This window comes from Nicotiana tabacum, chromosome 2 (genome assembly GCF_000715075.1).
Source record: "Nicotiana tabacum cultivar K326 chromosome 2, ASM71507v2, whole genome shotgun sequence".
NCBI lineage: Eukaryota > Viridiplantae > Streptophyta > Magnoliopsida > Solanales > Solanaceae > Nicotiana > Nicotiana tabacum.
In genome coordinates, this window is record NC_134081.1 from 110,763,058 (window position 1) to 110,790,898 (window position 27,841).

A 27,841-nucleotide genomic window follows, 5' to 3' on the forward strand; every position below is an offset into this window, starting at 1 on the left:
CATTTTATTTCTTTTCCTCTTCAATTTCATGTTTCCTAACTGGTACGTTATTCTTTTTTTTTCCCCAAGAATATACCAAATATAAGCAACTTAGGCTTTTAAGGAACTATATATAACAAATAAATCATAGTGAAAATAAATGGGTAACATGGGAATAGAAAAACTCAAAAACAAAATTACTAAAACACCGAATGAACTTTTATTAGTATCGGTAACGACGAAAAGAAGGCTATGTAGTATAAATCTATTATGAGCTTCAAGCTCTAAATTCCAATAAGACAGCATGATATGATAACCCCTCTCCTTCACCACCAAAAGAAGAAATGGAGAAATCGCCAGAGAAAGTTGCAGTGCCTGTTTGCTTGCATTATATCTTAATCACTACTGCTCAGGAGTAGATGTTGGAGTTCTTTTCCCAGGATTGTAAACGCTGAACTCCCCAAAGTCTCTTCTACCACTGGCAAAAATATGTGCCACATCAGTGCCTTTTAACAAAGAAAAAGTAGCTGTCACTAAAGAGATTTCACTTCTCGTTTATCCAAAATCAACGACTAAACCCAAATTACTCCGACAAACTAAAGTAGTATATTTGTATAATCTGTGATATAAACTCCAACCAAGAATGCTGATTTAAGATGCAGCAGACAAAGACATATCACACAACATTGGTGCCTTGCCTTCCATTATAAGGAACGGGAGAAAAAATAGATAAAGAGAATGGAGCTACTCATCGAAAAGAAGAAGAGAGATAATACTTCATTCTTAGGCCAGATATTTAATCTTCCCCAAAATGACGATATTCACCAGCTTTGTCTGCTGATGCATATAAATGATGGCGCATATTGCGGGGACTGAATTTTTTGCCGTTAGGTGTTCTTTTAATGTATCTCAAAGTGTCATAATAACGCTCTACTGGCATAACATTCATACTCAGAAAAATGTTTTCAATTCTTTTTTTTTTTTGGTTGGCAAAAACAATTCTCAACCAAACACCAAGACAACTAAAAACTACTCTTGAGTAGTTCTTCAAAGTTTCTTATTTTTGCACCCAAAAATAAAAATGAAAATACTTTTATTTCTCAGTGTTTGGCTGAAAAACAGTTTTAAAAACAAAGAAATTTTTGGTTGAACTCTTCAATTGAAGCAAAACTTCCCAAACTAACTAGTCAAAATTTAACCTCTCATCTTGTTGGGGTATCTCAAAGCTAAAATGCTTAGGTATTACTCCCTCCGGTCCATAGTAAGTGACCTTTTACCTTTTTATTTTGGTTCAAAATAAGTATCCTTTTAATATAAAATAAATTAACTTTAGTTTTTCCAATTTGCCCTTGCTTACATATCCCAATATGTCAAGTTAACAATATATAAATTAAAATTAAGGGTAATTTAGTCAAAATACTTATTTTTTTTAGGATATAGTATTTTCTTAAGGGGTGTGCCAAAGGCCAAAAGGTCACTTATTATGGACCGGAGGGAGTAGAATGAAAGGTCAAACAAGATCCTATACGATCAGAATTATGACAATAGCATCTGGCCCAACATTGCATTATCGAAATGCTTTTAAATGAATTACTCACCTGTGCATTACATCCCAGCCAGCAGGTAAGAAGCGTGGATGAACAGCTTCAACAAAAACTTGTCTCCATCTCTGACAAAATTGACTAATTCCCTCCTCCCCATGTTCCTTGAGTAGATGATTAACAACTTGCTTCCCATGTGGTCCATGCCCTAATAGTGAGAGCTTTGAGTCTCGTTTGGATGATACACTAGCATTCATATTATCAACGGAATTAACTGCTCCATTAGATACATTGCAGCTTTCATCAACATCGGAATCCGGAAGAATATCATCATGTTTCACTAGGGATTCTCTTCCGTGTGGGACATCATTGTTCTGAACAGAGAACTCACCATTGACCCCAAAATTCGGATATGAAGAGTGATTACTAACATTATTTTCCTCTACTGTCAAAATGTTCATAGTTTCTTCACCGTTGCTTGAGTTTTCTGAGATTTCCTCAGGCAGAGATGTTCCATTTGCTTGCTTATTATCTAGCTTATCATCTGGTGTGGTACTTCTACTAGAATCTTTGCAAGCTAGCTTTCTCTTTTTCTCAAATCGCCTTCTCTCATTAGGACTCATACCAATTAACAAAGCTCTTTCCAGATCTTTGCCAGAAATTTCCCGTCCACCATAATAATTCCTGATAATCTACAACAAAGACAGTGAAACGTTATTCAATTATAAACAATTTGAACCATGTAACTCAGTGAAAAACTGAAAGGATTACTTAAATTAATGGAGGGTACATAAATGTCAGAAAGCTGATGATTAAGACAACTTGCAACATCAAAGATTAAGGGTAAATTTTTCAGAGTGGTGGTTCAACCTACCCTGTTGTATGGGGCGGAGTGTTGGCCAGTCAAGACCATGTGCTAAATATGAGAGTAGCAGAAATGAGGATGTTGAAATGGATGTGTGAGTGTACCTGGAGGGATAAGATTAGGAATGAAGTTATTCGGGATAAAGTGGGAGTGGTCTCCGTGGAGGACAAGATGTGGGAGTCGAGGCTGAGATGGTTCGGGCATGTCAAGAGGAGAAGCATTGACGCTCTTGTTAGGAGGTGTGAGAGGTTGACCATGGCGGATTTGAGAAAAGGTCGAGGCACTCCTAAGAAGTACTGGGGAGAGGTGATCAGGCAGGACATGGCGCGACTTCAGCTCACTGAGGACATGACCCTTGATAAGAGGGTGTGTAGGTCGAGGAATAGGGTAGAAGGGTATTAGGTAGTTGAGAATTTCTCCCTTTCTTACCGGTAGTACTAGTAGCACGCATGTACTTTCCTATTTCTCAGATTTATATTACATCATGTTGTTTAGTTTGTTTTAGTTATCGTATTCTCCCGTGGTTACTATTTTGGTAATACTTATCCCCCCCCCCTCTTCTCCCCTCTCTTTATTTCTTCTACTTCTTCCTCTTCTCTTCCCCCCTACCTTTCTAAGCCGAGGGTCTATTGCAAACAGCCTCTCTACCTTCACTAGGTAGGGGTACACACTACCCTTCCCAGACCTCACATGTGAGAATATACTGGGTATGTTGTTGTTGTTGTTGAAACATCAGATTAATATGGAAGTGATAGCATGGTGCAAAATTCAGCAAGTGCATCTAAAGCAATTCATTCAAATCTAACCCAGTTATAGCAGAATCAAGGATGCAAATTCCAACGAAAGAGTTAAAGCTTCCACCGTAAAAGTGCCAACAGAAACAGTAAATAAAGAAAAATATGAACACTAAGACAAAGCGGCAATTTTTCCTCTTGGTGTTAAGTCAAACTCTCTGCTAAAAAATTGAAAATCAGTATAGTTGGCACAAGAAACTAAGTGACCTGCTTTATGTTATCAAATACATCTAGTGTCTTCTCACAGATACGTTCCATTTTAGGTGCTAAATTCAGTTATCCACCAGATGCTAAGTCATAACTAATGAGAACACTGCCAGAAAAAAAGGAGAATATTTATGGTTCGAAGCAGTACAAAACGACACCATTTTTTAGCAAATTAAGCAATACATTTTTGAAGATATCTTCATTTATATTAGCTAAAGGTACATGTATGTGTTAAACATGCGAACTTCCGTACCATTATTAACTCTTCTCGGCGATTAGCTGGCATTCTTGATCCATGACGTAGCAACGCCATGGCTGCTGTACGCAACTGCAAAGGAGATACTCCTTCCTCCTCTGCATTTAACTTTGGCACAGACGACTCTGATGTATTCTGATTTTGATTAGAATCAACTACTCGACGAACAAAAAGTGGTATTCCAAATTCTGTAGCTATCTTCCTCTTATACTTCTCAGCAGCAGCATGAGCAATTTCATGGCAGTCCACACAAAGAAGGACGATGTCATGAGACCGATGGCTCTTTAAATGCTCAGGGAAGTGCATTCTATAACATGAAGGTATGATTCTATAACGTAAATAGTGATTTCCTTCACCACAGCCAACACAAATATTTCTCTTACTTTGAATGTAAAAGTCATTACCCTCATCTTCAGGGCGACCTTTAGGCTCAAAAAGAAGCATTATAGCAGGAGGGTCCTCTTCAATAAGTTTTGCCAAATTTCGGTTGACATACCTGCAATCAAATTTCCGAGTCCCATATTACCTTAAGTTGTAACCACTGAAGAAGAAGACTAGAAAAAGATATTTCACTAACCATTCAAGTTTTCTACGATCACAATAACATAATAATCGTCCATCATTTGCGTAAATCCTACAATTATGGTAAACAGGGGCTTTGCACGAAAATTTTTGGACAAACAACTGCCGAGAAGCCTTCTTAGCAAATTGCTTGGAATTTTTCAGTCCATTTTGTTTGAAAGCTGATTTAACTGGCATCTTCAAGCTAGTTTTGGATAGTAGAGCATAGTTGTATACAGAAAGAGGGCAACTCCCATCAGATCCCAGGCATTTTTGAAGAATTAACTTATAATCGCCGTCATCCTTTCCTGTTTCATCTAAAAACAAGTACTTGAGGTCGTCCAAGTGACTGCAAACTACAGGTGAAGGAGATTGAAATAAACTACTAATACTCGGCGAGTCTGGATTCTGATCGGCTTCAGATATAGCGTTGCATATGCCCATTTCTGATATAGGAACTTTAGCTGCAAGCGCAACAATGGCATGCTCAGATAAAACATATCTCAAGCTTTCATCATGTACGCGAGCCTAGAAGGATATAAATTAAATTAAGTGAGCTCAAAGAATGTAATCAGGAAATTAAAAATCTGAAACTGGAATTCAAGAAACAAGTGCACCCTATAAATGTTAAAGAGCAGCAAATGTAGATGGGAATCTGGAACAACTCAAGATGTTAATCTCTATATAATAAAAAAGACAAGGACTGCTTGAATTGGGATATCATTCAGGTTGCTTATATGATTTATGCTATAAATTGTCTCCAGCGGCGATTTTAGCTTCATGGATCGAGGGGTTTCCACCAAAGTCCAAAGGAGTGTTAATCCAGGTAACCCGCTTGTAGAAGTATTGAAATTCATAAGATCAAACAGATAAAAAGGTGTTGGTAATTTTGATTGGGATATTGTAAGAAAGATTGGAGTATAGTGTTCAATTCTGAGAATAGCTTCTAATCATTTGAACCGAGAAAGCATTCAAAATGCAGATATGGTAATCCTTCAATGTTAGGAGCTATTTAGATTGTACTTCCTTGTTATCTTTGAATGTTGAGAAAATGAAGCTACTGTATGGGTGTTGGGGGTAGCTAACATGGTATGAGCCCCTCATTCTTCACCATGTGGTGAGGGACCGAATCTTTTTTTAGAAAGCCACTGTATAAGAACAAAGAACACAATAAACAGCTGGAAAATCATTACTTATATTTCTCCTCCAACATGAGACCTTAGTGTCATCAAAAACGAAAATATTTCACCCAACATACTCCCCTTTTTCTCACATTACTAGCCAATTGGAGTAATATCATTACTTATATTTCTCCTCCAACATGAGACCTTAGTGTCATCAAAACGAAAAAATATTCCACCCAACATACTCTCCTTTTTCTCACATTACTAGCCAACTGGAGTAATCTTCAAAATCTAAAACCCTCTCAACTATCACCAAGCAGTCACAGACTTTTCCTTCTGGTGCCAGACCACTTCTTGGGGAAAAGTGCACCCAAAAAAGAAACTATCAGATTCGAATCCCATTTTTCTGATCTGGTCCATTTTTTCCCAGTTAGCTCAAGATCTATCCACCAGTGGTGGACCGGAAAATGTCCACAGATACACAAAAATTTGAATTTTTTCTTCATTCGAAAAAGATACTGTCACATGACATTATGATGATTAAGAAATGACATTCTGATCCAAATTCCACTTACCATTATATCTCTCCAAGCGCACAATCGCCTCACGAGGTCATGGAACTAACGTCAAAAAAGAAGTAATCAGCACTCAGAAATCAAAGCTGTATAAAGAAAAAGGGCATACAGAGCATAGTACCTTCATCTCATCAGAACTTGACATAGAACTTCCTTGATCACTCTGATAACGAGAGATTATAGATGATGCAACAGACTCTCCTGGGTAAGTATCAGTCTCTTTTGAGAAAAGTTGTAAGCAGATTGCATTGGAACGCCGGTTGGCCTCAAGCACAGAGCTAAACTTGTCGTCTTTGAGATGTGATGAATTTTCTGTTACACAAATATTTTCAGGATATTGATACTTCAGATGGGCCTATTAGTTAAAGGATTACCTTTGGAAAAAATGCAGTAACAACAAGAACAACTACACCTCAATCCAATATCTGAAATATCACTATCCATTTTGCTTTGTTTGGGCCATTTCATTTCAACATATTCAATACTTTGCAAATATAAAATACTAGAAGTTCTCTACATTTTCTGCCAATACACAAAGTCAGAAATCACTTAACAGACTGAGAATCATACCAGTATCTTGTTCTTTGAGCTCGGAAGAAAGATGATGTGCAATGTACAACAAATAGTGTGCATCAGTTCGAGCATATTGCACCATTTCAGCTGGTAGTGGACGTTGCCTCCAGTCTTCTCTCTAAAATTTTAATAAAGAATAGAACTGTAATTTAGATCAAGATCTTTTCAGCTGAACTATAAGAGAGGTGCATCAGCACTACGGTGTAGCTGGCTGTGCTTAACATGCTGAAATCACCAAATGCACCCACTGAAAATCATGTTCACTGACAGTGCCACGTATTCAAAGAGAAATAGCCGGAGTCTTACATGCCTAGTCAAAATGTCTTATCTGATCATAGGCATTATAAATACAAATCGTGCTTCACTAACAGTCTTAAGTATGAGATGATAGCAAGCGAGGCCAGCACCAACAGCACTATCATACTTCAACAGCTTTACTTAATTGCAGCTTTTATCTAATAGTTCCACTATTTAAGGAAGTCCTTACTTCAAGTGACCCTCTTAATAGTAGTCTTTATCAATCCAGTTCCAATTTAAGAAAATGGAAAAGATACATACAATGTAGAATCCACACATAGTTTTTATCATATTCCTTCTCAAAATTCTATGAGAACCTGTCACCTTTTTTTTAGGAAAATCTATCACCTTTTATCCTATTCTTTTTATTTTTACTTGATCGGCAGCAAAGGGAGCTATATTGACAACCGAGAATTTGAGGAAAAGGTGAACTTTCTATATAAATTGCTGTTTCATGTGCAAATGTTCAAGCGAAGATGGGGATCACCTCCTCCTACTTGTGCCATGGCATGTTGTGTGGAATTTTGAGATGGTTCTGAATGCAATGGGTGATGTTGGGCTTGGTGAATGAGGCACTCTCCTGCAGGAAATCCAAAAGAAAGAAGAGAAGTCGGAGAGCTTGGGATGTTGCCCCACTAGCACTCATGTAGGTCCAGCGGAAGGAAAGAAATAGGAGAACTTTTGATGGGACAAAGAATGACGACGTACATCTGAGGAATAGCCTCTTATTCCTAATTTTTTTCTCAGTGCACCCATAAGTTTCAATTTTATAGAAGATTGGGTGTTGTCACCTTCACTAAGTTCCCCTCAGAAACTGAATCCACCAAAAAAATGACATCAATAATAAAAAAAAAAATACAGATTTTCTTAAAAAAAGAAAATCCATCCATCACAAAATTTATTTGATAAGGTAAATTCCATCCATCACAGCATTGTTTTGATAAGGTAAATTCCATCCATCACAACTTATCAACAGAAAAGTTAGCAAACAGATACCTAAGGAGGAACAGAAAGAGTATGTGAAAGCAGATGAATGTATCCCAAGCAAGCTTCTTTCTATACCTGAAATAGTTTATTTGCGACAATGCCACAGTACACATCCAGCAAATATGCCAAAGACCTTTGTGGTTTAGACAACACATCACAAGCCTGGAATATAACAAGAACAACAGTAGCTTAAAACTAACAAGAAAAACATGCTTGGCATATTCTTGCCCTTCTTCAGTAAAAATCTTCACTTCATTAGATAAAAGAATATACATTAACACAACACCTTACCTTTGCAGTGTCAAATAAATTGACAACATATATGTGGAAATCCCTTTGAAGCCAAAGAACATCATTATCAGCACCATGGAATACCTACAACAGCGGAAACAACTTTTGACGAGTCATTTGGGAATGCAAATTATGAAATTAGCATATTACAATATTTCTAACCACAGCGTGGAGTTAGCAGCTAGCACTTTATACATCAAATTATAAATACGAAAGATAACCGTAAATAGGCACGCAAATTGACAAGGTCACCTTGCAAATTCCTGGATTGGCAAATACGGGCCGAAGAATTCCCATTACATCATGCAAAGCTATTGTATCCACAAGATAATCTTCCTTTCCAGTTGATATCTGCTCATAACATGAAAAAGTTACATTTACATTACAATAGTATAAAATGTGTTCTGTATAAAATCATTTTAGAAAACCTGAATTAGAGCTGTGAAGCCTAGAAATGATCTCAAGCTATGCTGTTCTGTATCAACAGCAAATACTCTCTCTTTACTCAAAACCTCCGCAAGCTCCCGCAATTGTGACTCACTCTCTACCCATACATACGATTCGCGCATAGTCAAATCTTCAAAATTTCCTCCAAAATGCTCCAAAAAATCAGCATTTGAACTCTTCAACAACTCCGTAATCTCCGTCTTATACGGATGAAAATTTGTACAATCCTCTGTCACATACATTTCCCGATCATTTTAGCTAGGGTTTCAAAAAAATAGATAATTAAATAAATTGTATTTGTACCATTTCTGTTGACAAGCTTGATGTGTTTGAATTGAGAATATGAGTTATCAGCAAAAACTCGTTTGAAGGAAGATTGAGGTTTGGATTCTGCATTTAAATAACAGGAATGTTTCTTTTGTTGCTTTTTCCTGTTCTGTTTTCGAACTTTCTGGAAGCTCTTTGCTATGAAGATGGAAATGGCTACTGTGATGCAAGTAGCTATAGCGAGCTTAACTGCAAGCTTCAAACTTTCCTTGTTCTCCATTTAATGATTCTCTGCTTCTTCTTTCCCTTTTGCACATTGCTTTTTGCTGTGCAATTTGAAATCCAAGTCTTATACTGGTTGTGGCGGCTTGTCCTCGTTTTAGAAAATGCTCTGGCGTGGGCTCAATTTAGCCCAATGCTAGGTCCAAGCCCAGTTATAGTGAATCTTTACAGGAAATTTTACTTACTATTATACACCATATTTATTATAAATCAAAATTATTTTAAAATATTATTTTTTATAGCTACCTTTTATATTTTATAACAAAATAAGTATTTATGGTATATATACTACAATCGAGGCATGAAATACGCTATTTATGTTTTTCCTCTTTCTTCTTTTAATTAACACACGATTCTCTCTCAGAATTTATCTTTCTTTCTCTCTCGCTTCGAGCAAAATAGACCGAATCATAGATACACGAAAGAGAAACAAATCATGAAAGAAAGCCTAAAAATCTCAAAATCAGAAACATGAAAGTAAACCTATAATCAAAAAAAGGAAGCGGTGCGACAAAGAGATTGAAGAGAAAGGGGGATTCTTAGCGCGGTAAGTAAGAAAGAAAAGAGGAATAAGCAGTCGAATTGGAAGCGTTGTAAATTATAATGGAAGAGGTAGTGAAGCGATACAAGGAGTCTTGGCCGGAAAACGCCATCTTCAACGAACTTTCTTCTCTTCTTTGCTATTCAATCACATACAATGATACAAATTCACTCAAACACATTGTAGTTTTGTATAAATATTTTTTTGCATGTGTTTATGTATTTCGAAGGTCTGTATTTTTTTAATACAGTTGAATACACCTGTATTCATGCATATTGTACATACACTATCCATGAATAAAGGATATAAATATTGGAATACACTGAATACAAACATTACAATAGAATATAATATAAACAATGAATACATTTAATTTTAAAATACTGTGAAATACAGTAAAATATACTGAATACAAATAGAAATACAGTGAATACAACCAATGAAATATAATGAATATTAATAACATGTATTAGGAATAACTAAAATATTGTTAATATAAATATATTTGAATACACTGAATATAAAATAGCGAATATTATAAATATAAACATTGAATATAATGAATGCAACATTAAAACAAAAATATTGAAAAACACTAAATACAAAAGTTATATACAACTGAAAAATCATTCTAATTAATTGGGTTGATAATGATACATGTTAGAATTGATTTTGTTGAGTTATATTAGGAGTGTATCACACTAATTGATATTATTTCCGTTATTAGACAGTTGTACATACTTATTTTTAAGGTGATTGTTGTTATTGTATTCATGAATACATGGCGCGATTACATGTGGATACATGCGTGTACAGCTTAGCTGCCATGATTTTAGACGCTTTTTGCTGCTATATTCATGAATACATGGCGCGAATACATGTGAATACATACGCGAACAGCTGGATTGCCCTGATGTTTAGGCGTTTTTTGCTGCTGTATTCATGAATACAGCAGCGCGAATACAATGAATACACTAATAACTGAATAATAGTTATATGAAGTAATTATGTATATGATAGCTATAGGAATTAAATAGCCACTAAACAATAGTAATTTCTGAAAACTCCTTCTCTTTACACCAGGTAGTCACTTTTGTCAAATTTAGCCATAATTTGGAAAATGTTGTAAACTTAGTAAAAAAGATTATTGGCACACGTCTGCTTCTTTAGTCTTCTTCTTTTTGGTTTGAAGTTTGGTGCAAATATTGGTCTGAAATTGAGATGCATCAATTCGAACTTCTGACCATTGGTTTGAAGTTTGGCTATAATAGTACGAACTTCATACTTGTGGACTAGTTTGAATTTTGTCTGTTGCTAAAGTTGCATTAATTTTTAATTTGTGACCATATTTTAAAGATTGGCATTAAGTGGCTATCTGTACAAATGGCCCAGTCTATCCTTGTACTGACTAATTTGGCCCAATGAATATGGCCAAGCCCAAATCTATTAGAGTAGTATAAAAATTCAGTTTTGTAGAAGTTGGTTACTGATTATGCGTTCAAATTCTCGACATCCGCCAATGAACTTTCATTAATGGCTTCTTTGGAGCAACCTGTTGAAGAAAATGACACGAGTTGTGTAGTTGCACAAGTGGATGCAGTTATTGAAACAACGGAATCACAGAAGTTGTCGATATATGAAGTTGAGATTGATTTTCTTGCAAAAATTAAGAAAATGTTATTCACCTTTTGGAAAAATGTTGTGGGAATTAAAACACGTAATGAAGAGAACGTAACACAAAATCATCGTGGAGATCGCGCCGAACGAGTCAGGTTATATCACGCTTGGCCAGGAAACAATGTATGCTACGGTTTGTGTTCGATTATATTACTTGACAAATATGGATCGGAGGACTTGTTTTTAATTCTAAATGTTCTAATTAATAAGCCTTAGATTGTACCAAGTGCAGGTATTTTTTCTCAAAGGGTTACTGATATGTGGCCCAGATCTAAGAGGTTTGCTCTTGACTATTGTCTCTATTAGTCTATCAAGTTGGGTTTTTGCTATTTATGTTGCAAAGGATATATCAAAACACTCCAGCATCATAGTCAGTTTCTGTGTGCTATTGACCTTAATTGTGAGTCACTAAACTAAACTTTGTACTCAATCTGTTAGGTTGTTTATTTTGTTCTTTTTGTTCAACTATTATATGATATATTTATCATTAATATGTAACAGGTTCTTGCCAATTTAACAATGGTTAGTGTCATTGATCCTGGCATTATTCCGAGAAACAATGAATCACTATCCACTGAGTCGACGAGAAATGGCAGAATTAGAAGCAAAAGAGTCATCATTAATGAGGTGGCACTGAAATTAAAATACTGCCGAATTTGTAACATATATCGCCCGCCTAGGAGTTGCCATTGCGTTATTTGTGACAATTGCGTTGAGAGATTTGACCACCATTGCCCTTGGATTGGTCAATGCATTGGACTGGTTTGTACAATTATCAACAAAGTGATATTCTATTTATCTGTGGAAGAAGATAAATTAGTAACAACTAATTTTTTTATTTCGATTTGTGCAGAGGAATTATCGACTTTACGTATTGCTATTGGTTCTAGCAACTGCTTACTTCGTCTACATATTTGCCTTCTCATGCCAAAAGATTCAACGTAAGAAATTAGGCAATGGCATGGGAATGGGATTGATTGGTTTGGTAAAAGATTGCCCTGAGACATTGGCATTGGCATGTTTCAGTTTTGCTGCTGCAGTTTTTGTTGGTGGATTGACTGGTTACCATGCGTATCTGATTGCTACAAATCAGGTTAGTTTCAGCTTCATATATCAATCTATTCAAATGAATTGTTCCGAGGAGAATAGTTAAATGATTACGAAGCAAAAATTACCTACTACAACATGTTAATATACACTGTATTTTTTCCGTTTATTGTGGCAGGCAGCTTATGAGAATTTTAGGCAGTTGTACGGAAGCACTAGAAATCCATTTGACAAAGGAGTTGTGAATAATATTAAGGAAGTTTTATTTTCACCTTGGACGCCGTCAAGGGTCAATTTTCGTTCGGAAATATATAGGTTTGATCATTTGGAACATGTCACAGAACCTTGATAGGATTTCTGACTTCGTTAATCACTGGTTTAGGCTTAATGTAGTTTATCACTCACCAAAATGAAGGTTTTGAGAATGTAAACAATTTTATTTGGTTATTATTGTAAGTTAAGTTTGGCCATTTTTATTTGGTGATCACTATCACTATCACTATTCTTAATGTGATGATACTACTCTAATTGCAAGGAATAATTGCAAAAGCAAACGTACTTTATCTTCTGCTAAACTTGATATTTTTATGTGAGAGTATTTTCTAGTCTATGATATTTTCTAGTGAGTATTTTCCCCCTCTTTATTTACTCCTGCACAATCACTTTCGGGTATTATCACTTTTAGCCCGCGCCAAAACTATTTATATTTGGTAGCCGAAAAATGTATAAAATTTGTATAATTTTTATATATAACATATAGAATATATATACATACAAAAAAATATAAATTTTATATATTTTTCGACTATTATTTTTACAGAGCGGCCATACAATGTCATTTTCCCATACTAATAGTCTATTTGGCCAAGCTTCTCCGAGGCCAAAAACATTTTTTTTTTATTTTTAAAATGTTTCTTTTTCAAAGTTGAAGTGTTCTGCCAAACTTTTAGAAGAAGAAAAAAATATTTTTGAGTAGAAGCAGAAGCACTTTTGAAGAAGCAGAAAAAAAAAGATTCTCTCGAGAAGCACTTTTTAAAAAGTACTTTTGAGAAAAATACACTTAGAAATACTTTTTTACAGCTTGGTCAAATATTAATTGATGCTCATGAGTGCTTTTCAAATTAATTAGTCAAATACAAATTGATTCTCACCAAAAGTACTTTTGAGAAAAGCACTCTTAACAAAAAAAACACATCTCGAAATAAACTTATTTTAGATTCTTGGCCTAACATGCTATAAATCTATTTGTCACACCTAAAACCTTCATGTGTTTTTGCTCTTAACATTTTTTTCTATTTTAATCTGATTGTTTCTTTTTGCTCGCTTTTCCTTCCTCTGATGAGAAAATACCCATGTTGCATCACATGAATCTTGGCTGTACAGTCTAAAAACATATAGCCATCCGAATAACATAGTCGTAGCTAGACCACCTTCTATCACATGATTCTTGACTAATATAATTGGACCAGCTGAAGTTTTTTTTTTCTTTTTTTCCTTTTTATTGATTAATTCATTTCCTAGCAACAATTCACCAAACCTATGATTATTAGTCGATCTGTTATCGTACCTACTCCATTAATAATCCAAAGTAGTGAATTGCTTATAGCTGAACATTAATTGATTCAAATTTTTATTCTATGATAAATTACTTGAGATTTAAATCTTTCTATATGTATCATTAATCTCAGCAATAATTTATTGGAAGAAGATGAGCAAAACCTCATACACATTAATCTGCGCAAGAATTACACAAGCAAAATAAGAAGATGAGCAAAACCTCATACACATTTCTTGCCTTTCCAAAATACAAGTACTCCAAAATATGAGTTATCGGATCGATCTAGAGGCGGATCTAGAATTTAAATTTTATGGATTCAATATTTAAGGTTTTTATCATTGAACCTATATATTTTTAAAATTATGGGTCCGTATCTATTATTTATTGCAGTTTTAGTGAGTTTTTACACATAAATTTATGCACCGCGCCAAGAATATTGTGTTCAGATGAACCCGGCACAAAGGCTACATCCGGCTCTGGACTCATCGATCAAGTTGACACTTGATAACTTTATCAACCAATAGATTGGTTATTGGTACCATTTGTTTATTAATATAAAAACTAATTTACATAAATATATATTCTTTCATTTTACTCATCCTCCTTACCTTGACGAGATATATGGGAAACTCCAAGTCAAATATGATACGTGTACAATGTATATAGGAATAGACCAACTCTTTCACCATACTTTGATGAAAATATATATACAGAGAATTACTCCAATTTAATTGTAGCTAGGTGTAGAATGTATATTGAAATAGCGCTTTCAATATAGCAGATGGGAGCACATGCAGAAAGCAGACACCATGCCAAGAATTTAGGTGGTTTAAATGGCAACTTGACAGCATGGCCCAAAAGCAAAATAGTAAGTAGTAATTGAAAGATTATATATGTATGAGATTGTGGAGAGAGCTTCTACTTCAATAAAGTGACTTGCCACATATCACCAGCAGAAGCAACGTATCTTACAATTAACTCCTTATATTGTTTTCCTTTTTCTTTTGCTTTTCTTTTTTGTCTGCAATGCCCATACTCCATACGTACTGTTTAATTAATGTTTCTCTATGGCCTTACAAAGTGAAACAAATTTGAAGAAAAAATAAAATATAAGGTATACTTTTCAAAACACTGTAACTCAAATTAATTACTTGTGTCGCGGAAGGTATACTTAAACATATGATCGAGTTTAATTTCTATATACAAATAAGGTACAAAATTTTCGCACCATTACTTATAGCAAGTGGAGTACTATCAGTGAGTGTTAAATCCTATATTCATATTACATAAAAGAGAGTCATTGTTCCATATTTTATAGCATGAATTGATGAATTTAAGGTTTGTCTTAATTGAATTTACTCCATTGGTTCCAAAATATTCGGAAGGGATAGAGCAATGGTAAAGTTGTCTCTGTGTGACATATAGGTTACGGGTTCGAGCCGTGAAAGCAGCCACTAATATTTGCATTAGGGTAGGCTATCCGCATCACATCCTTTGAGGTGAGGCCCTTCCCCGAACCCTGTGTGAATGCGAGATGCTTTGCGCACCCAGGGGCGACCCGCCCATAAAGCAGGTAAAACAACTGTTTTAGGCCCCACATTTTTGGAGGCCCTATTTTCTTTTTACACATAATAGGCTATATATAAAAAAAAATTAAAAAGTTATGTGGTGAAAAAATTTGATTTCTTTTTTTAACAAACATAGAGACAAGGATTTGCAACTGTTTTGATTTCTGCCAAGGAAATTGCATTTGCAATTAATATTGAACCCGAATTTCATAAGAAACGTGTAATATATAAGAAGAAACAACTTGAGGAGAATGTTAATAGTAAAATCTTAAAATCTCTCGAATAGTCTTTAGAGTTGATTACTTTTTATAATAAATGACCTTAACCTTTGTTGTGCCCCATAAGAAAATATTGACTAATAGAACAAAAATGTATTTTGACTAAATTATCCTTAATTAAAATTTATATGTTGTTAACTTGACACATAGAGATATGTAAATAAGGGCAAATTTTGGAAAAATAAAGTTAATTATTTCTCGATTATATAAAATGACACTTATTTTGAACCAAAATAAAAGCCAAAAAAGTCATTTATTATGGATTGGAAAGAGTAGTAGACAAGGTTATTTTTTTACTTTAAAATAGATTTGAACAATTAGAGGCATATTGTTAAAAAATGAGAGCAAAATAGAATAATATAGTAATGGAGACAAGATATATAGGAGGAGAATATAGAAATTATCTTATAGTGTATTTCTTGTGTGCAATTCCATGGACAAAGAATGTCCTATTTATAGTATACAAGATAGCACCTAAAGTTCACCAGATACATCTTAAGAATTAATAGGTACATCTATCTAAGTAGTACATTAAATAATATGTATGGATGGATTAAATGAACATCCATATACATTTACTTTATTTCATAACACTCCCCCTTGGATGTTCATTTGAAAAAGCCTAGTAAAGGAAAAAGAGTACACATATCTTGTAATACGCATTGAGTGATGCCTCATTAAAAACCTTACCAGAAAAACCCAATTGGAACAAAATCTTGGTTAAGGGAAAAAGAGTACAACGCGTATTATATTCTCCCTGATGAAAGCTTTATTTGATATCTCGGAGACGACGCATTCCAATCTTATGTCTCAGCTTCTCAAATGTTGATGTCGGCAATGCCTTAGTGAATAAATCTGCTAGATTGTCACTTGAACGGAATTGTTGAATATCTATTTCACCATTTTGCTGAAGATCGTATGTGAAAAAAACTTTGGTGAAATATGCTTTGTTCTGTCTCCTTTGATATATCCTCCTTTAAGTTGAGCTATGCAAGCAGCATTGTCTTCATACAATATCGTTGGAATCTTCATTTTTAAAGAAAGACCACATAATTGTTGAATATGTTGAGTCACTGATCTCAACCATACACATTCTCGACTAGCTTCATAAATAGCTATTATCTCTGCATGATTGGAAGATGTAGCAGCTAAAGTTTATTTTGTTGAACACCATGAAATAGTTGTACCCCCACAAGTAAATAGATAGCCTGTTTGAGATCGGGCTTTTATGTGGGTGAGACAAATAACTTGCATCTGCATAACCAATTAACTATGAATCGGATTCATAAGAATCAAATAATCCCATATCAATAGTCCCTCGGAGGTATCTAAAAATATTTTTAACACCATTCCAGTATCTTGTTGTTGGAAAGGAAATAAATCTTACTAATAAATTTACTGCAAAAGTTATATCTGGTCGAGTATTATTTGCAAGATACATTAGTGCCCCAACTGCACTAAGATATAGAATTTCATCACCAAGAAGCTCTCCATCATTTTCATGAGGTCGAAATGGATTTTTATTTATATCAATGATCTCACAACCATCAGGGTACTCAATGGATGTGCTTTATCCATATAAAAATGCTTTAGGATCTTTTCGGTATAAGTTGATTGATGGACAAAAATTCCATATTTCATATGCTCAATTTGTAGACCAAGACAAAATTTTGTCTTTCCAAGATCTTTTATTTCAAACTCTTTCTTCAAACAGTCTACTGCTTTTGGAAGTTCCCCAGGAGTTCCAATGATTTTTAGATCATCAACGTACACATCGACTATAACAAATTCAGATCCAGACCTTCTTATAAATATACAAGGATACATTGGATCATTCTTATACCCTTCTTTCAAAAAATACTCACTCAGGCGATTATACCACATTCACCCTGATTGTTTCAATCCATATAAGGATTTTTGAAGCTTTATTGAACAAGTTTACCGAAAACTTTTATTAGTTTGAGGAACTTTGAGCCCTTCAGGGATTTTCATATAAATTTCGTTATCTAATATGCCATACAAATAGGCTGTGACAACATCCATTAGACGCATATCAAGTTTTTCATGGAATGCCAAATTTATAAGATACATGAAAGTGATTGCATCCACCACAGGAGAATATATCTCCATATAATCAATGCCGGGTCTTTGCAAAAATCCTTGTGCCACAAGTGGTGCTTTATATCTAACGACTTCATTTTTATCATTTCTTTCTCGCACAAAAACCCGAAATGGGAAGTTTTATTTTCATAGGCATTGGTCTAGCAATTAATTGGAGGAGTTCGATCAATGATTCTGCTAGACTATTTTGAGTATGAACATGAGCAACTGGATGCTCAATTGTTATCTTAGTTGATATACAATAATCATTAAAGGCCTGTGACGTAAATTCACCAGCATTATCAAGACGAAGTGTCTTAATTGCATAATCTGGAAACTGTGCTCTTAATCTTATAAATTGAGCTAGTAACCTCGCAAAGGCCAAATTGCGGGTTGATAACAAGCACACATATGACCATCTTGTAGATGCATCTATCAAAACCATATAATATCTGAATGGTACACATGGAGGGTGTATGGGCCCACATATATCACCCTGTATACGTTCCAAAAATGCAGGAGATTCAACTACAACTTTAATTACCGATGATCTAATAATCGATTTTCCTTGAGAACATGCAGCACAAGAGAATTCTTTAATTTGAAGGATCTTCTGGTTTTTCAATGAATGACCATATGAATTCTCAATTATTTTGCGCATCATATTATAACCGGGATGGCCCAACCGGTCATGCCAAATAATAAAATCATTAGTAAACTCCTTGTTTACTATGGCGTGTGATTCAACTGTACTAATATTAGTGTAGTATAATCCGGAGAAAAATACGGAAAGCTTTTCAAGCACATACTTCTTTTTCGCTTTTATTTTAATAATATAAAGGTATTCAACCTTTCCTTCATTGGTGGTCTCAATATGATAGCTATTTTGGCGAATATCTTTAAAATTCAAGAAGTTTCTTTGAGACCTACTACAATATAATGCATCATTAACAGCCAATATAGTTCCTCCTGGTAGTAATACAGTCGCTCTTCCAGAGCCCTCAATTAATTTTGTACTACCAGATATTGTTATGATATTGGCTGCTTTCATAATTAAATAAAAGAAATATCTCTTATCTTTTAATATGGTGTGCGTCGTAGCACTATCCAGAAGATATATTTCTTCTTTATTATTCATACAGACAACTGAAGACTGGGAAGTTTTCATATTCTTCAAGAAGAAAAAGAAATACATCATAAGTAATATTAAAAAATTTAAGAACAAAAGAAACTATATTTATGAAATTAAATACTGACAACATAAAAAGTTTTATTCAAAATATGAACTTCATAAAAAGAAATACATTTATTCTTATAATTTTTCCCAATAATAAGTATTCAGTTCTGATGCTCAAAGAAGTCTCCAGCTTCTAAATGAGTAATATCTGCAAGACTTTCAAAAATATCATCTTTATAGGCAAGGTTTGCTTCAACTTTATCATGATTATTCATAGGGCCCACCTCAACATCATTTTAAAAAGTCAAGTGAGTCTCAACTTTATTTTGTTTCCCTTTTATAGATGCTTGATAAAGTTTGACAAAATGTTCAGGTGTACGACAAATGCGTGCCCAATAATTTTTCATACCACATCGGTGGCAAACATTACCTTTGCCTTTTGAAGGATTATTCTGAGAACCCTTATTGTTCTCTTGTTTATAACGACCACCACCATGACGATTATTATTTCTCCCCTTGCCACGCCCACGTATATTTTTACGGCCACAATAATTATTTTATCTTTTTTTAGACTTTGGATCTATCGTTCCCAGATTCGCTTCTGGAAATGGAGCTGATCCAATGGGGCGGGTTTCATGATTTTTCATTAAAGGGCATTATATTGTTCAGCCACCAAAAGGCATGAAATTAACTCAGAATATTTCTTAAAGCCTTTTTTACGGTATTGCTACTGTAACATCATATTTGGGGTATGAAAAGTGGAAAGAGTCTTTTCTAGCATGTCCTCATCATCCATAGTTTCCCCGCATAATTTTAGTTGGGAAATTATTCTATATACAACAGAATTATATTCACTTATGATCTTATAATCTTGTAGTCGTAAGTGCATCCACTCACGACGAGCTCTTGGCAGTACCGTGGCCTTTAGGTGGTCATATCGTTCCTTCAAACTAGTCCATAATTGAAATGGATCTTTCAAGGTTAAATATTTATTTTTTAACCCTTTATCGAAATGATGGCGAAGGAAAATCATGGCTTTCGCCTTATCCTGACTTGATGCTTCATTTCCTTCTTTAATAGTGTCACCAAGACCTTTAGCATCAAGGTGAATTTCAACATCAAGTACCCATGGCAAATAGTTATTCCCAGAGATGTTAAGTGCCATAAATTCAAACTTTGACAAATTCGACATAGTGAAAACTATCATAGAAATAAGTAAATTAGAATGACAAGAATTATTATCAATTCAGTACAGTACATAATCGTGTATTAATATTCTATATGTAAAATTATCAAACAAACAATTATGTGCAGTGCGATGATAAATTAGTTTGTACACTTAGGTAATAAATTTATTGAAGACACATTTAAACCTTTTGAAAATTTTGCAAGAATTCCTTTTAAATGTATATTCTGTTAGAATATTTGGATGTGGGCTTAATTAGTCTAATTATTATAATTTAATTTTAATACTTATTTATTTATGTGTAGGATTAAACTTCTTCGTAGTTTATATATTGAAATAATAATTTAACCGAAACTTATTATTTTCATACCAATGCAATTATTATAATCATATTCAAAACAAGTTATGCATGTGGTAATTAAATTGCAGGTTAAAGAAGATCCTAATAGAAACGTTATAAACATAAGAATGTATACCTGAATCGGAAAAGAAACTGACTACCTCTTTTAGGAAAAAGATAAAATTTGGATGAAGCAGATAACCTTAGTTGGTTAGAACCTCATGCTGATAACGTGTTAAAAAATGAGAGCAAAATAGAATAATATAGTAATGGAGACAAGATATATAGGAGGAGAATGTAGAAATTATCTTATAGTGTGTTTCTGTCACGACCCAAAATCCAACTAGTCGTGATGGCACCTAACCCAACCCGTTAGGTAAGTCAATTACCAACTATCCAATTCCAAAAATAATTATTAAAGCAATTTAAGTGAATAAAGGTCTTAATCTTATACAATCCCCAAGAACTGGTAGAACAAATCATGAGTTTCTAAGAATAGAGTTTACAAAACGAAAATGAAATAAATACATAGTCTGTTTGAATAGTACATAAACAGAGCTTTTATAAAATCTAAGGCTACCATGAACAAGGGGCAGCTACAACAGGAACGCAGGTACATCTTCAAATCCGGCAACAATCGAGCACATCAACAACAATAGCCAATATGTGCAAGCAATGTGCAGAAGTGTAGTATCGGTACAACCGACCCCATGTACTAAGTAAGTAACAAACCTAGCCTGAAGTTGAAAGTAGTGACGAGCCTCCACCAAGGTCGAGTCCAAAACCAATAGTCCACAACAGTCCATAACAACATAAAGCAAATAATACCAGAAGTAACACAGAGATAAAAGGCTCAGCAAAATCATGATTTCAAAATAATAGTTCTTCCTTTCAAGTACATCAGTGAAAACCCAAATCGTTTACCAAAATTGCCGAAAATATGAATAAGTTTGAAAATAATAATTTTTTTCAAAAATCCTTTCAATAATAAATGAGATGTTTCATTTTCCTTCTAGATAACCCGTGTAAAAAAAAAATGCATCACTATGCCCATCTGTCAAAAATGTGTGAAAATCATGAATGATGTGATGCAATACACCATGAGGAAAATATATCTCTATGCTTGTATGCTATGTGTGCATGCCAATGCGATGAAACTAAATGATAAAATCATAAACAGCCCATCGGGCAGACCTCACAATCACTCGTATACGGCCCCTCGGGCTTACCTCACAATTACTCGTAAACAGCCCCTCGGGCATACCTTACAATCACTCGTAAACAGCCCCTCGGGCATACTTCACAATCACTCGTAAACAACCCCTCGGGCATAACTCACCATCTCTCATGCCTCCCAGTCACTCAGCACTCGGCACTCGCACTCGATAGGTACCTGCGCTCCCTCGGGGTGTGTACAAACTCCGGAGGGGCTCCTACAGCCCAAGCGCTATAATCTGCACGGACAACTCACGTGCTGCACGGACAACTCACGTGCTATAATATCATATCAGAATTCGCACGGACAACTCACGTGCCGTAATAAGCAAATAAGGCCTGCTGCAGGCGGGCAGCCCCGATCTATATTGCAATAGTATAATATATATAAAGCCAACATGGCCTGCTGCGACGTGCAGCCCGATCCCAAAAATATCCTCACAATCAGGCCCTCGGCCTCCCTCAGTCATCAATCTCTCCAGTCTCTCTCTCTCATGGGCTCACAATGTCATGAAAATAGCCCAAAAATGATGATATGATGTATCAATAAATAACAACAGAGATTGAGATATGATATGTAATGAAATGAATATGACTGAGTATGAATTTTAAATTTAAAACAAATAATTTACAGCAATATGACCTCTGTGGGTCCCAAAAATACTGGCACATAGCCTCAACATGATTTTTAATATGATTCTCAGCTCAATTTCTTTAACACATAAAACTGCATGGAAAATGCCAAGATTATTTGACTACAAAATTTCACGAAATAATTACGTCACAATTTCTATGGTGCACGCCCACACGCCCGTCACCTAGCATGTGCGCCACCTCCAAACAATTCACATAATACGTATATTCAGGGTTCATACCCTCAGCTCTAAGATTAGAAGAGTTACTTACCTCGAACAAGCCAAATCCAATGTTGAGCAAGCTAAACAATGCTTCAGAAATCCCATTATGCGCGTATCAACTTCCGAACGGCTCGAATCTAGTCACAATTAATTTGATTCAGTCCACACAATTTATAGGAATTAATTCCATATCAAATACTAATATTTTTCATAAAAATCTGAAATTACTCCCCAATCACCCGTGGGCCCCACGTCTCGAAATACGACGAAACTCACAAAATACAATAACTCATCCCAGTACAAATTCAACTATACTAATTTAACTCAATTTCGACTCCAAATCGATGTTCAAAACTCAAAATATCGTATTATGAACTTTTAGGCCAACACCCCCAATTTTCTCTTTAAATTCATCAACCAATTGCTAAAAATGAAGATAGATTCATAGAATATTATCACAAGGGAGTCAAGAACACTTACCCCAAGTTGTGTGGAAAAAATCCTCTCCAAAGTCGCCCAAACCGAGCTCCAAAATGTCCAAAATGAGAAAAAAATCTCGGAACCCTCGTTTTTAACACTGCCTAGGCATTTCCGCACCTGCGCATCCGCTTTTGCGGACAAAAAATATGCGCCTGTGGAAACAACCTGCCTTCAAAAATCTTGCATCTGTGGTGCCCTTCTCGCATATGCGGGCGCGCAGATGTGCATTAACCTTCGCAGATGCGGCCTCGTAGATGCGGGCAAATTCTCGCACCTGCGAGCACTGCCCAGTTCCACTCTTGGTCTATTCTGCGACTGATCTCGCGCACGTGCGGCTTCGCACCTGCGATCAAAAGCTTCGCAGGTACGATCACACCAGTAGGCAGCAGTTCCAGCATTTTCTTAAGTCCGAATTTGATCCGTTAACTATCCTAAACTTACTCGAGACCTCCGGGACCTCAACCAAATACACCAACAAGTACTAAAACACACCACAGACCTACTTGAGGCCTCAAATCACATCAAACAACCTCAAAAATACGAACTACACACGGATTCAAGCCTAATAGATTTTGAAATTTCCAAATTCTACAAACGACACCGAAAGTTCACAGATACATCTTAAGAATTAATAGGTACATCTATCTAAGTAGTACATTGAATAATATGTATGGATGGATTAAATGAACATCCATATACATTCACTTTATTTCATAACACATATGAAAATATTTTTGATTTTTTATTTAGCGGTAAAAACTGAGATTACTAGATGATGGAAATTTGAAAAAATATTGCCTTCATCTTGAATGCTCCTTAAATCATAATAATCAGCCCGATATTGATAGTTTAGATTTATTTTCTGCATTAAAAATATTTAAAAAAATAGTACAATTAGAAGATAACAGTTTAATTGATATACTCAATCAAACAAAAAGATTTGACTATTTTTCAAATGCCTATATTACTTATAGAATAATTTTAATAACTCCTATTATTATTGTTTCAACAGAATAAAGTATTTCAAAATTAAAATTGATAAAACCTTACCTAAGATCAATAATGTCTCAAATATATTAAATGAATCAGCCATATTATTAATTGAAAAAGACTTATTGGGAGAAATTGATTATAAAAATGAATAATAACTTTGCATCTAAAAAGGTTAGAAAAATAAATTTCAAATAAAAATAAAATATTTTTTATTAATAAAAAAGTTAAGACACCTTATAAAATTTGGCTTTAGGCCACGAAATTGATTAGGCCGCCCCGGTGTGCACCGTGCTGTCCATTTGTTCCAAAATATTCGCCACTTCCTAATTTTTCGAGAATCAAGCTAAATGTACTTTGACAAATATTTTAAAGAAGATTATTTCATTATTTTGAGATGAGGGAAATGCAGTATATATATTGTTATTTTCTTCTAATTAAGCTTGTCTCATATAACTTCAAAAATTGATAAAATTGCCCCCCCGATAAACAAGAAGCTCCAAAATTGTACAATAGGAATGTTAAATCTAAAAGGAGTACTGATTATTTCCCTTCCTCTACTTTTATCATTGATTATTAGTTCCCTCCTCTTGTCCATATGAGACCTTCAGATTTCATGTGCTTTTTTCCCTATAAAACTCTTTGCTTATGATGTCACATCATATTCCAATGCACCATTATCATTAATAATAAGTACAAATGCTCACTTGCAACTTCCTCCTCTCAAATAATTCTTCACACTACTTCATACAATTCACATGCATTGTATTTGTTTTTTTCCCAAAGAATAGCATTTTAAAATTTGCCTTCCAACTAAATGTACGTGAAACTGTCCTTGAGATTAGAGATCTGAGTAGAAATAATAATAAATAAGGTTGCTTATTTTTTATAAATAAGCATAAACTATAACATACTCCAATGGAAATTTGAAAATATGAGAGTATTTTTTGAAATTAGAGAAAAATCCAAAAATGCATTACAAGTACAGCAGGATTATTAATTTAAGCCATGAATAATTGTAATAATTGAATTCTTTTAGCCGACACCTGAGGAATCTGTTTTGTTCTAACCCTACCAACTGCGTGCTCTTTGCTGGTCAATTTTATCCAATTAAGTTTTTTATAATTGTTCAAATATTTATAGAGTGGAACTCACTGCTCCATTGGTGTACGACTGAGAATTAACTAAATTAATGAGTATTTTGTTTCTCCGGTCCATACTAAGTGATTTTTTAGTCTTTGACACACCCCTTAAGAAAAATACGAACTTCTAAAAGTATAAAGATACTTTCACTAAATTACCCTTAATTAATTATTATCTTGACACATTAGGATATATGTAAATAAGGGCAAATTTTAGAAAAATAAAATTAATTCCTTCTTGATTAGGTAAAATAAAACTAATTTTGGACCAAAATAAAAAGTCAAAAAGTCACTTATTGTAGATCGAATGGAGTAATATTTAGGTGATGAGTCTTAGATGCACGTTCCCGAGGTCTTTTTATCCCAAGAAGATACGTTTAAGGGTTCTCTATCACCAAAAATTGTATGTGACCGATGATAAAGTATCCTTTATACTTAATAAGAGGTCTTAAATTTAAATTTTAAAAATAGAATCGCCTCAAGTAGGAAGAGCTTTATCTCAAAGCGGGATCTTCCAATATTATTTTGGATTAATCAAATTCTAAAGTAGATACCAAACATCGAACGGAAAAAAATACAATTGTCTTGTTTCAGTGGTTTTAGAAGTAGTTATCGATAGTAAGGGTAGAGCAATAGAATTGGAAATATTAATATCAACATATTTAATTTTGTGTGAATTCAGAAGTTAATAGTTTTGCTTGTTTAATGACAATACTTTTATATTAAAAAATCATAAAATGTATTTTATCCATTTCATTCTAAGTGAGGATATATATAACTTTGCGAATTTAAAGAACAAAGACATATATACTTTTGATATATAAGTTAAATATATGCAAAATATTAAACCAGTTCTTACTGTTAACATGAGTTAAAGTAAAATGATATGTTGTATACTGTTTTTACTTGTCTCGTCCAGCTTTCTCTGTCCTAGTAATCCCTGTATTTTTATTAAAATGTAATCGCAATAAAATCATATATCTGCATGAATAGATGGAGAGGTTAAGACCACATAGTTTTCAAATATAGAAAAAACTTTAGTCTTTTTTCCACTGCCTCTCATAAATAGGACATTTTGGGGTAACGTAATCATAAGTTTTTATAGTAGTTATAAAATATTTTTAGAAGTCGTTAAATACGAACCTTTTCATTTTCTCAAAATAGTAACGGTGCCATTAAACTGATGTCAAAAGACGATATTAGCCTTGAGAGCACAGGAAGGGATGTCGGCTTTCAGTTGTTGTACCCACAATCTTTTAAAGGCAAAGGCCACTGAGGTAGAGATCACGACTTAATGACACGTGTCAGGAAGCTCGTGAGTGGGACCCTCGAGTTAGCAGACTTTTCCAGCTTCCATGTGGGTACAAAATGGAGGCTGTTACCTGATTAATTAACAAGGTTAGGTCTTCTGGCAAAGTGAAACACTAGTGTTTGCGGGCCACGTGTCTCACTTTCTAGATCATTGTCACGTGCCTTATGATTTTCGTCCACCTCAATTTAGCAATGATCTTTTAACACATTAAGAAGAAGGCCCTACTAATATCCTTTCTAATTAATAATTTTTTTTGTCTATTTACCCTTCACGGGAACATTGAAATAACGGTAAAATTATCCATGTGTGATTTATAGATTACGAATTTGAGTCGTAGAAACAACCACTAATACTTACATTATGATAGGTTATCTAAATCATACCCCTTGGGATGCAACCCTTTCCAAACTTTGTGTGAATGTTGTATACGGTCGAAACCGGGTTCGTATATTGTATGACCAGTCGAGACTGAAACGTGACGGGTTGGGGCTCGACCAAACAAGATCGAGGGGACTTCGTCGAGCCAAATAATGAAAAGTCGAAATATCTGCGATCAGTTGGAGATCACGGCGAAAATCTCGGCACGTATCAAGGAGAGGCCGATTGATTAGCAAATCAAGATATTTTTACCTTTTAGAGAATTGTATCAAGAGTAGGGCTCTCCTACTATATAATGAGAGGTCTGATCGTTTGTAAAAGACATTGTAACACGCATCAAAGAAGCAATATATTGATCATTTCTATTTCTTGTTAACTTGTTTTGTTGTTGATTGAGGCATTTCCAAACTTGAGGGTGACCAACTTTCAAGGCTAAGACTGTTCAATTTCTGCGGTTTGTATTTATTTTCTTGTTATTAATTTCAGTATTGATCTATTTTCTCAACCAGTATCAAGTTATATCATGTATCTTTAAAATCGCGTATAAATTCAATTGTTATCCGATTTTAGGGTAAACAGTTTGGCGCCCACCGTGGAGCTGAGAATAATAGTGATTATTTGATACAAATCTCTGTAACACACACTGCTTTACACTTGCTCTTTGAAGCGTCTTTTATTCCAGGCTAAAATACAAAAGTGTCAAATTCCCAATCAGTGCCTCTACATGTTGACAATGAGTCCGGTCACCAAGATGAAAATAATAACATAGCAACCGGTAACGAGATACCAGTTGCTGATCCCTCTGGAATTCCGATCGTAGATCCGATTGATGCTAATTTACATGTGGCTATCGATGCAACTTGCCTACTGACCCCGAAAATAGCATTCGCGGTGGAGCCCGATCGGCAACTCGAAACACACAAAATGTTGAAGGGGACATGATCAGTCT

At 34.6% G+C, this 27,841-nt stretch overlaps 2 protein-coding genes across 3 annotated transcripts; one reads left to right on the forward strand and one right to left on the reverse strand.

The window, feature by feature from the left end:
• Positions 1–176: 176 nt before the first annotated feature.
• On the reverse strand, positions 177–9,112 carry LOC107759560 (protein RRP6-like 3). Of its 2 annotated transcripts, none has more exons than XM_016577524.2 (12): positions 8,801–9,112; positions 8,479–8,726; positions 8,303–8,401; positions 8,051–8,134; positions 7,835–7,921; positions 6,473–6,593; positions 6,024–6,214; positions 5,903–5,947; positions 4,220–4,731; positions 3,640–4,138; positions 1,578–2,212; positions 177–457 (listed from the first exon to the last, which is right to left on the reverse strand). In XM_016577524.2, exons 1-12 carry the CDS (start codon positions 9,042–9,044, stop codon positions 382–384), a joined length of 2,841 nt encoding a protein of 946 aa, XP_016433010.1. In that variant the 5' UTR covers positions 9,045–9,112; the 3' UTR covers positions 177–381. The 2 variants fall into 2 exon arrangements, with proteins under 2 accessions (XP_016433010.1, XP_016433011.1); XM_016577525.2 differs by having other exon boundaries at positions 177–485.
• Positions 9,113–11,095: 1,983 nt separating this feature from the next.
• LOC107759573 (putative protein S-acyltransferase 6) lies at positions 11,096–12,727 on the forward strand. Its single transcript, XM_016577546.2, has 5 exons — positions 11,096–11,387; positions 11,497–11,664; positions 11,766–12,026; positions 12,118–12,357; positions 12,490–12,727. The coding sequence occupies exons 1-5, from the start codon at positions 11,121–11,123 to the stop codon at positions 12,658–12,660; spliced, it is 1,107 nt and encodes a 368-aa protein (XP_016433032.1). The 5' UTR covers positions 11,096–11,120; the 3' UTR covers positions 12,661–12,727.
• Positions 12,728–27,841: the final 15,114 nt, after the last annotated feature.

Coding starts and splice junctions, on each gene's coding strand:
- LOC107759560 (XM_016577524.2), bottom strand. CDS start 9,044: ATGGAGAACAAGGAAAGTTTGAAGCTTGCAGTTAAGCTCGCTATAGCT. Junction 6,594..7,834: donor TCGCAAATAAACTATTTCAG/GTATAGAAAGAA, acceptor TTAAAATTTTAG/AGAGAAGACTGGAGGCAACG. Junction 4,732..5,902: donor GCGCTTGGAGAGATATAATG/GTAAGTGGAATT, acceptor ATATCCTTCTAG/GCTCGCGTACATGATGAAAG.
- LOC107759573 (XM_016577546.2), top strand. CDS start 11,121: ATGGCTTCTTTGGAGCAACCTGTTGAAGAAAATGACACGAGTTGTGTA. Junction 11,388..11,496: donor ACGCTTGGCCAGGAAACAAT/GTATGCTACGGT, acceptor TACCAAGTGCAG/GTATTTTTTCTCAAAGGGTT. Junction 12,358..12,489: donor ATCTGATTGCTACAAATCAG/GTTAGTTTCAGC, acceptor TTATTGTGGCAG/GCAGCTTATGAGAATTTTAG.